The sequence below is a fragment of the Mustela erminea genome, chromosome 5 (assembly GCF_009829155.1).
Source record: "Mustela erminea isolate mMusErm1 chromosome 5, mMusErm1.Pri, whole genome shotgun sequence".
NCBI classification, from domain to species: Eukaryota; Metazoa; Chordata; class Mammalia; order Carnivora; family Mustelidae; genus Mustela; species Mustela erminea.
This window is the reverse complement of record NC_045618.1, coordinates 85,934,779-85,948,109: the sequence shown is the minus strand read 5'-3', so window position 1 is coordinate 85,948,109 and position 13,331 is coordinate 85,934,779. Positions and strand designations below refer to the sequence as shown.

Sequence of the window (13,331 nt, the reverse complement as noted above, 5' to 3'; positions counted from 1 at the left end):
TAAGTCTTTTCAACTTTGACTTATGTTGCACAGATCCATCTTGATTTATTACTTGTTTCTCTAAATATTCTCGGACTCCTTAATAAACTAGTGTTCTTTCTCTGCCTGTTAAACATAAACTTACTATAAGATCCTCTTTTAGATAATTGTTTTCTCTTTATTCTCTTTTGAATATTTTATTCATTTATATAATTTTAACTATTATTTAGCACTTACCCCTAAACTCAGACATTGTGATGTTTTACAAATTATCAAAAAAAGAGGAGGCCTGCTTTTAAATAAAGATTTCTCAAAGTTTTGAAAAGATGCCCATACTTTTAAGCAAGTAAATGTTTTAATTCTTATAGTGAGCTTTTTATTAATTTTTTAATCAGGAAAAAAGATTCCTTTTGAAACATACATATTTGGTTGTAAATTTCAGAAATCGTTTATTTTAGTCTTTTTGTGCTGCTGTAACAAAATACTACCAAAAAAAAAAAAAGTACTACCAACTGGGTCGCTTATGAACAATAGATATTTATTTCTCATAGTTCTGGAGGCTAATAAGTCCAAAATCAAGCCTCCAGCAGAGTTGCATTCTGGTGAGGGTCCTCTCACTGGTTCATAGCGGGCACCTTCTCACTGTGTCTTCATAAACTGGAAGGAACTGAGTTCTTTGGCAGTCTCTTTTATAAGAGCATTAATCTCCTTCATAAGGGCTCCATCCTCATGACCTAAGTACCAGCTAATACCATCATCTTTGGGGCTAGGATTTTAGCATAAGAATTTGGGGGGGCACAAATATTCAGACCATAATAGTTTTTTTTTTAAATTTAGATAATTATATGAATAATATTGGACCCTATTAACAAAGTATGCACATGAGAATAAAGATTGTTTTATTTCACTGTTTATCTCTAGCACGGGGCACAGTGCCTGGGCCATAGTGGCCATTAAATAAATATTTGAATGAGTGAATGAATGAATGAATGAAATCTTAATCATTACTGATGTTTCCCCTTTATTTTAGGAACTCATAATCAAAACTGTATTAAGCTCGGCAAGAGATGAGCCCTCTGGTCCTGCACGGTAGGCCAGATTCTCCCTTTTTTTTTTTTTTTAAACATTTTATTTATTTGAGAGAGAGAGACAGATAGAGAAGGCACAAGTTGGGAGGAGAAGGAGAAGCGGGCCCCCCACTGAGCAGGGAGCCTGACAAAGGGCTTGTTCCCAGGACCTCCAGATCATGACCTGAGCTGAAGAGAGGTGCTTAACTGACTGAGCCACCCAGGTCCCCCTGGTAGTTTTAATAGTAAATAATTTATTAGCATTAAGAAAGAATTTCTCATGTGCTCTGTTCAGGAGGAAAGACATTCCTGCATTGAATTATTCTAAAATTTAACATTCTACAAAATTTAATTTAAGAATGTCAGTATCAGGGCATGCCAAGTATACCATGATACTAGAAGGAGTTGACTTTTTTAGGAGTTGAGGGAACCGGTATGTACTTCATCAGAAGCTTATACATAAATACACTAATGAAATTTTTACTGATTCTGATTATCAAGTAACTCCCTTCAAGCTGAAACTCAGTTGAAACAGGGAAATGAAGTTTCACAAGATGTTAAGAAATAGAAAAAATTCTACAAGTTCTGTTCCTGTTGGAAACCCTTTATAAAGTATATGAATTTTATTTGTATTGCCAATTTGTTTTACAACAAATTTGTAGCTAGCTGTGTTAAATATAAGAATTATGAAAATAATATTTAGGGGCACCTAGGTGGCTCAGTCAGTTAAGTATCCAAACGCTTGATTTTTGGCTCAGGTCACGATCTCAGGGTTGCAAGATTGAGCCCCTGCTCAGGCTCCGTACTGGGCATGGAACTGGTTTAAGATTCTCTGTCTCCCTGTCCACTGTGCTTCCCCTCTTCTCTTAAAACAACAACAAAACAAAACAAAACAAAGGAAGGAAAGAAAAGAAAGAAATATTTGGCTTATCCCATCAGCTTTGTGTTTTTTTGCTTAAGTTCATTTTGTGCTGTCAGTAAAATCACTTTCTTTTTTTGAAAGCAGGTTACATATTTGGGAAGCTTTATGGGAATATCAGTTTATTAATATGTGTTTGTTTCAAAGATCCTGTGTGTTATCCCCACCTGTGGGCTTGGTAGTAAATTATGATTGAAAATCAGGTATTAAGTTGGGGTCATTTGCTTTCCTCCTACTTACCCTTGCTTAAGAAGAGCTAATATACAGAGTAACAAATTGATTGATTCACTTAAGCAGTGCATGTTTATTCTAGATTGGTTGGTTGTGGATATTTTGGTTGTGGTGGTGCTTTTGGTGGTGATTGCATTTCATTTAATGGCTCATCTCCTTCTATTTATATCATTGTTGGTTGCCCTTTTCGCAGATGTGTAGCATTGTGCAGTTTAGGTATTTGGATTTGTGAAGAACTAGTCCATGAGTCTCATCATCCTCAAATCAAGGAAGCTCTGAATGTAATTTGTGTTTCCTTAAAGGTAAAAAAGAAAGACCTATCCCAATATACATGGAATATATTAATATAGTATAGAATGCAGGACTATTTTTCTCCAAATGTCAATTATATATTGTGTCCTTATAGAATAAAACATTTGAGAAATGTGTTCATTAATTTTATATTACATTATTTCTTTGATCCTGACCTTTTCCTTCAGAGTGGTCCTTCTCTTGAACTTAGGATATCCTAGTTATAACCTATTTTATCTCAACTTTTTATGTCACTTAACAACATATATAGGGGTTTTTTTTCCTAATCGATATTTTTGTAACCTACTCTTTAATCCTTAATACTTCTGAATTCTTGAGCTGTTTAGTGTTTTGGCTTTATTATTCAAATTAAATGCTCCTTTTGTAACCAGAGTAAGATTTGTTAAAAAATAATAACCTAATTACTTGGAGAATCTGAGTAAATTTTTTGCTTGTGAAAGTATGCATGATACTATTTTTGTCTTAAAACTTGCAATACAGTATCTATATAGACTTCTAAACATAAAACGTACAAATGTTATTTGACAAATATTTCTGAGTATGTACTATGTTTGAGGTGGTTTGCTAATCAGAGTGAGGGATACCACTCTGAATAAAATACAACTGTATACACTAGATTCAAGAGATTATTAATATGAGGCAGAAAAGGATTAAAATGAGAGTAATAAAACAGAAAGCTGAGAGAGCCAAATGAGTGGGTGCATATAACATGCTAATTGAGGTCAGAGGAAGCTGAGATCACTTTGACTTAAGTAATAGAGAAGACTTTGGAAAGAGGAGATGTGAGGTAGTGGTCATAGAGAGTTAAACATAACAAGTTTGAATTTATGCCACTGAAGAGTCATCCAAGAGCTTTAAGCATAGAGAATGTCAGCATCAGTGCAGTTCTTTAGATTAATTTGAAAGTAAGTAGATTGGAATGGGGAAATGATTGATAAGGAAATTAGCAGTTTATAGGCTATTGCAGAAATCCAGGTAAGAGAAAAATAAAGAAAAAAACTTTAATGGGGACAGACACTCAAAATTAAAAATGAAGTTAATTGTGTTTTAGGATGTGTGGTGAATTTTTGTTTTGCAGCTGTATATTTATCTTAATATTTTAATAAACATAAAATTGCAAAAAGAAACATATGAAATTTAAAGTTTTTCAGCAGCTAATGCATTAATGAATATTTTGTTGTTTTTATTACAGTTTACTAATAAAACAGTAGCCCATGTAGCTTGTAACATGCTTCACATGCTGGTTCATTACGTACCTAGACTTCAGATTTACCAGCCTGATTCTCCCTTGAAAATTATTCAAGTAAGTATTTCTCATTTATTATGACCCTGTTAAATATAATAAATTTACTCCTATATATTTTAACATGAACCTAAAAAAGTATAATGAGATCAAGACATTTTTGAGAGCAAATAATATGTGCATATTTTGCCTTCTTTAATAATTTTTTATTATTTCATATTTTTGTATCAAATTTATTCATATACTATTCAGAGTATATGTTTATTTAAAAAGCCACATTATAAAATATCTTTTTTTAAAAGCATATATTTACCTACACACACACACACACACACACACACACACACACACAGAGGAACGTCTGGAAAGACGAGTAGATTTCATTTTATTTCTCTCTCTCTCTCTTTTTTTTTTTTTTAAGTATTTTATTTCTCTCTCTCTCTTTTTTTTTTTTTTTAAGTAAGAATGGGGCTTGAAACTCACAACCCCAAGGTCGAGAGTCACATGTTCTGGGCGCCTGGATGACTCAGTGGGTTAAAGCCTCTGCCTTTGGCTCAGGTCATGATTTTAGAGTCCTGGAATTGAGTTTCGCATTGGGCTCTCTGCTTGGCGGGAAGCTTGCTTACCCCGTCTCTCTGCCTGCATCTCTACATACTTGTGATCTCTGTCAAATAAATGAATAAAATCTTTAAAAAAAAAAACAAGTTACATGTTCTACCAGCTGAGCCAGCCAGGCACCCTGAGAGTGGATTTCCTTATTTTTCCCCCCAGCTTTATTGAGAAATAGTTGACAAATGTATGTATTTAAAATGTAGAACATTATGATTTGATAATTGTGGAATGATTACCAAGGACAAGATAATTAACACATTCATTACCTTACATAGTTAACTGTTTGTTTGTTTATGGTGAGAATGCTTAAGCTCTGCTCTTAGCAACTTCCAGATACTCAGTAAATTTTTAACTATAGTCACCATGCTTTTCATTAGATCCTTAGAACTTACTGTTGTTATAACTTAAAATGTATACCTTTTGACCTATAGCTCACCATTTCCCTCTTCTCCTCCCAGCCCCTGGCCACCACTATTCTATTCTGTTTCTGTGAAAGCAGCATTCTTTTTTATTTATTTTTTTTAAGATTCCACATACAAGTTTGTTACATATAGTACTTGCCTTTCTCTGTCTGGCTTATTTCACTTATAGTAATGCGCTTCAGGTTCATCCATGGTGTCACAAATGGCAGGATTTCTTTCTTTTTTTTTTTTAATTTTATTTATTTGACAGATAGAGATCACAAGTAAGCAGAAAGGCAGGCAGAGAGAAGTGGGGGTAGCAGGCTCCCTGCTGAGCAGAGAGCCCAATGTGGGGCTCGATCCCAGGACCCTGGAATGACCTGAGCCGAAGGCGAAGGCTTTAACCCACTGACCCACCCAGGCGCCCCCAGGATTTCTCATTTATGGCTGAATAATAATAATCCATTGTGTGTATATACACACATATTTTTAAAAATTCGTTTATTCTTTGAAGGACATTTACATTGTTTCTGTATCTTTGCTATTGTGAATAATGCTACAGTGAACATGTTGTGCAGAGATACTGATTTGATTTCCTTCAGAAATATACTTGGGAAGTATATTTCCTTCAGAAAGGAAAGTATATTTCCTTCAGAAATATACTTCCTTCAGAAATATACTTAGGAGCAGGATTGCTGGATCATTATGGTAGGGTTTTTTTGTTTGTTTTGGTTTTGATCATATGGTAGTTACTATTTGTAATATTTTGAGGAACCTCCATATTGTTTTCCATAAAGGCTGTACCAATTCACATTCCCACCAAGGTGTATATCAGTTTTCTTTTTTTCTACCTTCTTGCCAACATCTGTTATCTCTTGTCTTTTTGATAATAGCCATTCTAATAGATGTAAGGTGATATCTCATTGTGGTTTTGATTTGTATTTTCCTCATGATTAGTGATGTTGAGCACTTTTTCATATACCTATTAACCATTTGAATGTCTTCCTTAGAAAAATGTTTATTCAGGTCCTTTGCCTTTTATAAATTGGATTATTTGCTTTTTTACTATTGAGTTTGAGTTCTTCATATATTTTATGTATTAATCCCTTATCCAATTACATGGTTTTTAAATACTTTCTCCCATTCCTTTTCAATTTATTGCTTCCTTTGCTGTGCAGATGCTCTTTAGTTTGATGTGGTCCCACGTATTTATTTGAGCTTCTGTTATCTGTGTTTTTGGTGTCTTACCTAAAAGATCAGTGCCAAGACCAGTATCAAAAATATTTTTCCTAAGCTTTCCTCTAGGATTTTATGGTTTTAGGTCTTAAATTTAAGTCTTTGATTCATTTCAAGTTAATTTTTGTCAATGGCGTAAAACAGGGGTCCAGTGTCATTCTTCTGCATGTAGATATCCAGTTTTCTTAACACTATTGATTAAAGATATTGTCCTTTTACTATTGTACATTCTTGGTGCTCTTATCAAAGATTAGTTGACCGTAAATATGTGGGTTTAAGTTTTAGGCTCTCTATTCTGGTCCAATGGTCAGTGTGCCTGTTTTTATGTCAATGCCTTACTGTTAGTACTGTGTTATGATTACTGTAGCTTTATAATGAAGCTAGAAATCAGGAAGTACGATGCCTCTAGTTTTGTTGTTCCTCAAGATTGTAGGTTCTTTGGGGTTTTCTATGGTACCATACAAAATTCAGGATATTTTTTGTTTTTCTGAGAAAAATGCCATTAGAATGTTGATAGAAATTATATTGACACTCTAGATCACTATGGGTAGTATGAACAATCAAACAATATTCTTCCCATTTATAACATGGAATGTCTTCCCGTTTATTTGTGTCTTCAATTTCATTCATCTGTGTTTTAATAGTTTACAATGTATGGATCTTTTACCTCCATGTTTGTATTTATTCCTAAGTATTTCATTGATTTTAATGCTACTGCAAATGGTATATCTTTCTTAATTTCTTTTTCTGACAGGTCATTGGTAGTATATAGAAACGCAACTGATTTTTGTATATTAATTTTTAATCCTGAAACTTGACTGAATACATTTATTAATTCTGACACTTTTTGGTGGAATGTTCAGGGTTTCCTAAGTATGAGATGATGTCATCTGCAAACAAATAATTTTACTTCTTCTTTTCGGATTTGGATGCCTTTTAATTCTTTTTCTTCCCTAATTGCTATGCTAGGACTTCAGGTATTACGCTGAATAGAAATAGCAATTGTGGGCATCCTTGTCTTGCTCCTGACCTTAGAGGAAAAGCTTTTAACTTTTTGCCATTGAGTATGATGTTAGCTATTGGTTTGTCAGTGGCCTTTATTATCTTGAAGTACATCCTTCCGTAACTAATTTGTTGAGCAAAATAGATTTCTTGAGTGATAGAATTACAGATGATTTTTAGAAATTGTTTTGCTCATCTGTATACTCTCATTTTTCTATGAACATATTTGTCTATTTAAATATATTGATTCATGAGTTGAATTTGTAAGAAATCCATTTATAGTGGACAGACTTTATATGATTTTGGTTCCATACATATGAGGATTATAAATGACTGATAGTTAAGAATACTTGAAAAACTTACCTATTAAAAATTATTTTGAAGTAACAGTGTTAATGTATTTAGGATTTAAAAATGTGCATAAACTTTCATTAGTAGATTTTTTTATCACTTCACCATTAACATTTAAGTTTTAGGATGCATCATTTAACATATTTTGAACTTTTTTTTCTTTGCTGACAGATCCTGATAGCCACCATTACCCACCTTTTGCCAAGTACAGAAGCTTCATCTTATGAAATGGATAAGAGGGTAATTTAAATTTTGTTTGATATTTGATATGTGTTTAGTAAAATATTTATGTTTTAAAACTGCAAAGATATATATATTTACATGGTAAATATTAATTCATCTTGTACTTAAAAATTGCTATGAGAAATATATCTTTTAAAATTTATTATTTTTTAAAAAATGTTAAACCCCAAATTACAAAATCTTTTTTTAATTAACATGTAATCTATTGTTTGTTTCAGGGGTACAGGTCTGTGATTCATCAGTCTTACACAATTCACAGCACTCACCATACCACATACCCTCCCCAATGTCCATCACCCAGCTACCCCATCTCTCCTACTCCCCACCTCCCAGCAATCCTCTGTTTCCTAAGATTAAGAGTCTCTTAAGGTTTGTCTCCCTCTCTGGTTTTGTTTTGTTTCATTTTCCCCTCTTGCTTCTCAAATTCCTCGTATCAGTGAGATCATACGGTACTTGTCTTTCTCTGATTGACTTATGAAATATATCTTTACATTATTTAAAAGTAACTAAATTGTATTTTAGTTCAAATTTCAAGTTAATCATTTGTAAAGTCTTTGAATCTAAGGATTGTGAGGAACCTTGGAGGATATTTTGTTCATTTATAATTATTTCTCTTTATCCTGCCAAATTATGGTCTTGTTTATGCCTGAAAATTAGTAATTATGAGGAATTCATCAACTCTGAAGGTAGCCATATATCTTTATATAGCTGTTACTGGTAGAAAATAAAGAAATTTCCATTAAGGAGAGTACTTGTAATAGAGTTACAGCACATAGAATAAGGCATACCCTTTGGCCACAAAAAGTTCTAGATTGCATTTATGTCAGTAAATCCATTATGAGACTCCTTTAACTCTTTCAGACATTGTATTTGTCAATCTAAAGTTTCTGTTTGGTCTCTTTTCATAGTTTCCATAGCTTTCCTGAAATCTACATTTCTTCATCAATTTTATCTGTCTTTTCTTTTAGATTTTTAACATATTTATCATAATTATTTTAAAGTAATGCCTTTAAATTCTGCTAAATTCAATATCTGGGTTATTGCCATGTTTATATCTATTGAAATCTTTTCCTCTTGACTATGGATTCCATTTCCCTGTTTGTGCATATGTCTTAGTTTTTTATTATACATTAGGCATTGTACATAACATGTTATGAACTCTAGAACTGTGCTACCCAGGATAGTGACTACTAACCACATGTGACTTTAAATTTAAATCAAAATTAAAAAAAGAAAAACAAAATAAATTCAAAGTTTATTTAAAATTTTAATTTGCTTATTTGTGCTAACCACATTTCAAGGGCCAAATAGCCCCGTGGACAATGTATACTATTTCCATCATTTCACAAAGTCTGTTAATCAAGGCTGCTCTAGATTCTGTTCATTTCCTCTGAAAATTATTTTATTCCTTTCCATTTTCACGTCCCAATCTTGCATTCTATTCCCCATATCTGTGTCACCATCTCTTAATCATATGGTGTTGAAATCTCAAAAAAGCAGAGTTATTGGAGAAGGATGAATTTCAGTTTCCATTGTGTTGCATGTAAGGAATATTGCCTAGTAAAACCACCAGCAAAGCAACTCTGTATACCTAAAGTAGTAAATTTGAAGCTAGAAAAAAAATTACTGGTATCATCAACACATGAGTAGTATTAAACTATGGGAATATATATTTTTACTTAAGGAGAAGTTACAGAGTAGGAAGAGTTATTAGCAAAGTAGAACACCTTGAAGAATAACAGGGGCTCACCAAAATAGAAGATAGAGACATAGGAGGCTCCTGAATTTTCTTCCTCCTGTGGATGCACAGAAGATGCAGCTACACATGGAGCATTTCTCTTTGAGAGAAATCCAGAAACTAGTTGAAAGATCCTACACATCTGCTAACTGAGAAAATACCCACATCAAAATATGTAGGAAACATTGAGGCACATTCTTGTAATATACCCCACTGTTGGCACAATCTGGAGAGAATGCCCAACTGCTGGGGTCTCTCTGAGGAGAGAAGGGTTTAGAACACAAATCTAGCACCCGAACTTTTAAGTCTGCCACCCCAGGGATGGGCTTCTAAATCACTTTGCTCTGAAAGCCAACAGGGCTTGTATTCACGAGTCCCCCAAAAGTATAGGGAAAAAAGGAACACTCGTTAAGACTGTGAGCATGTGCTATCCATATTCCCCTGGGTTTCAGTGCAGGGGGAAGAGGCATTCTTTCCCTATAAAGAATTTGAATGCGTATTTTCCCAACTGCTGCTTGAGGGTCTAGCTTCTTTTTTTTTTTTTTTTTTTAAGATTTTACTTATTTATTCGACAGGTAGAGATCACAAGTAGGCAGAGAGGCAGGCAGAGAGAGAGAGAGGAGGAAGCAGGCTCCCCGCTGAGCAGAGAGCCCGACGTGGGGCTCGATCCCAGGACCCTGGGATCATGACCGGAGCCGAAGGCAGAGGCTTTAACCCACCGAGCCACCCAGGCGCCCCAAAGGTCTAGCTTCTAATCAGCCTTCATCCAGATGCTGACTGCAGTCCTCCTGGAAGCCCATTAGAACCAGTGGGCAGTTCCCCTGTAGTCTTCCTCTGGCTGGCTCCAACAATAAAACCAGGTTTCCAGCTTTTCCCTAGAAGGAGCTCGTCGACACTAAATGAGTGGCTCCCAAATCACCTCATTCTGGCAGCAGACAGAACTTGGCATTCATGAATTCTCTAGAAACACAAAAAACAGAGGTGGTTCTATTTGCACGAGCACTCCCAGCAACTGTTTTCTTTGGCTTAGCACAGAATGAGTAAGCAAAAATAGCCAGCTCTCAATTTCTCTGTTAGGAGTTAGACTGCATAGCTAATATTGCAACTTGACCAGCTGTTCCTGAAAGTCAGCTTTCCAGTTAGCCTGGATCCGGGAGCTGAAGGGGTAGGTCATTAGTAGTCCTTCAGGAGCCTAAATAGGTATATTGGCATTTCCAACCCTTTTAGGACACAGCTTGGATAGTCATGGAGGTTTGAGGGACAGCTAAGAGCTTGAGCCAAGCAGCTGTATAGTCTCAGCCTGGCTGAGACTTATATAATTGCAAAATATAATATATAATTGGAACACATTTCCAATTATATAAGTATCTTATAGGAAGACAGTTTGAGACTATATAAATATCCTATTATTTCTTAAACCTTTACTAAGTAGTTTTGCTAGCCATTGATAACTCTTATCACAATTAAATGTTGTTATGATAGTTCCAAATGGTGATTTCCTAATTCTGTCATTATGTTTACATTCATTATTTTTCTGTGATAAGGAAGAGCTTTCTCTTGTCCCCTATCCATCTTACTATGGTGAGATCATGATTCTTTCTTTATGCAGTGGATTGTATTCCTTAGTTTTTTACTATCATTATTTATTTCAAAGCTCAAAATGTTCCGGATTTTAGCCAGTGGGAATGCCCTTTAAATTGTCTTCTTTGTCCTTTTTGTCATATCCTCCTTATTGTTCTTTCAACATATCCTTAAATTCTGTTACTACAGAATTTTTCACTCCTCTTGTATTTTCCCTGACGCAATACTGGAATTAGCCATTTCCCCAAGGAACGTTGGTTCCATTGAGTGGAAATAAAGATCTAGGAACTAGGTGTTTACATGGTCAGTGGGTTGTCGGTTTTTTGTTTTTTTTTTTTTGAAGTCCCTCCCAACAGAGTTAAAAAATAAATAATATGTACACACACAAATATATAATATGTATTTTATGTGTGTGTATTAAAACACCATGAGTTTGCCTTGACACCTCTGATTCTAGTCCAACACCACAAGGTTCAGTCTGTCCTCTCCTTTTACTTATTTGTAACTAACTGCCCCAATAATGAGAACCTGGCTCCCATACGCAGTTATCCACAATGTGTTTACTTCTTTGTGCAGTTTTAGAAAAATAAAGGCAGTTTCAGAATATATTTATGCCTGTATATAGTTACCAAGAGAGTATATAGTGCAGAAGTTCTGTTTAAAAGTTATTTAGGTTACTTCTCCCTCCACTTACCCTCATTTCAGTGTGGTTATAGACTTCATTTGAAATATAGTTCAGGTTATTTTTTCAGTTTATATTCCTAAATTTTAGTGTTTCTCCCTGTTGTTCTCAGGTTTTTTTAGTTTATGTTTTATCCATTCTTTATTTCTGCACAAGTGAGCAGATAACATTTATAATTTTTTTTCTCCTTGTTAAGAGTCATATTTTAGATACTCTTTGGTGCTTTTTTTTAATTTATAGGATATCTTAGAAATTCACAATACTTCATAAGGATCTTTCGTGTTCTTTTTTACAGCTATATAACTATATAGGATTATTTCTCCATTGTGTGAATGTACTGTAGTTTATTCAACTCACTGTCCTATGTGTGAATGAATAGGGTTTTTTTTCAGAATTTTGCAGTTGCAAAGAATGCTTCAGTGACTAACTATGTGCCTAATTATATTTTTACACAATTGGAATGTGTCTTCAAGGTATATTCCTAGAAGTGGAATTTCTGGGTCAGAAGGTAAACAGATAGGTAATTTTGTTAAATATTGGCATTCCCAGAAGCAAACTGTGAGTATGTTTGCACAGAGTCTCAACCACACAGTGTGTCTTATTTGGAAATTTTTGCCAGTGTGTGGGGGGAACAATCTCACTGTACTTTTCATTTACCTTGCTCTCTTAATAAGTGAGGTTGAATATCCCATTTACTATTTTTATCCCTGATTTTTATTTTTGTGAATCATCTATTCATTTCCTCTTCCTTAAAAAAAAAAACAAACCTTATTTATTTAATATGCGTAATCGCTATACCCAGCATGGGGCTTAAACTCACAACCCTGAGATGATTAGTCACATGCTTCACCATTTGAGCCAGCCAGCGCCCCATCTTTTTATATCTTACATTTTCTGTCAGGTTTTAGTAATTTCCCCTCAAGTTTTATGTACTAGGGATTTTAGCTCTTAACTGTGATATATGTTACAGATATTTTCTTTGCCCCACCCCATTTGTCTTTTGCTTTTGTTTATGGTGGACTTTTTAAATTGTTTCTTGTGGGGGGATCAAGGAAAAAACTAGTTTTTATGTAGTCAGTTTCTTTTTCGTTGTGTCTGAATTATCAGTCATAGATAGAAAGCCTTTCTCTGTACCCTAGATAAAGAGGATTCTTCTAATACTTGTATGGTTTCCTTTTTTTATATTTTTATCCCTCACCCATTTGAAGTTTATTCTGTATGTTTTGAGACAGAGATACAATTTTTGTTGTTTTTCCAAGTGGATAACCAGATTAAAAAGTTCTCTTTTGCCCTTTAGAGAATAATCAATTTATGAAATTACTTGGTTCTGTTTCTTCAGATTCTGTACTATCGGTTTTCAGACTCTTAGTGACAAGATCTCTTTAATACTGTTAAATATTATTGAAGATTTCAAAGGACTTTTTTTTCATATGGGTTATATTTCCATACCTTAGAAGTACTTGGTTTTGGTTTTAGACTACCACAGTAGAGTGAATAACTCAGTAAAGCAAGCCAAATGAATTTTTTGGTTTCTCGGTGCATATAAAAGTTACATTTAAACTGCACGTTAATCTGTTAAGTGTGCAGTAGAAGTATGTCCCAAAAAACAGTGTATAAACTTTAATTTAAAAATACCTTCTTGTTAAAAATATGCTAACCATGATCTTAGCTTTCAGTGAATTGTAATCTTTTGCTGGTGGAGGGTCCTGCCTTAGTGTTGATGGCTGATCAGGG

At 34.2% G+C, this 13,331-nt stretch overlaps 1 protein-coding gene across 17 annotated transcripts in view; it reads left to right on the top strand.

Moving 5' to 3' along the window:
- The window catches only part of RALGAPA1 (Ral GTPase activating protein catalytic subunit alpha 1), a 247,914-nt gene that overhangs the window by 127,634 nt on the left and 106,949 nt on the right, over window positions 1–13,331 (top strand). For all 17 annotated transcript variants that reach the window (XR_004285927.1, XM_032344040.1, XM_032344039.1 and 14 more), the window contains 4 exons: window positions 1,010–1,068; window positions 2,390–2,498; window positions 3,701–3,811; window positions 7,525–7,593. Coding sequence is in view for 16 of the 17 variants with exons in the window: in XM_032344040.1 (XP_032199931.1) it covers window positions 1,010–1,068; window positions 2,390–2,498; window positions 3,701–3,811; window positions 7,525–7,593 (348 nt within the window). In the remaining variant the exon portion in view is untranslated. The remainder of the gene's footprint in view (window positions 1–1,009; window positions 1,069–2,389; window positions 2,499–3,700; window positions 3,812–7,524; window positions 7,594–13,331) is intronic.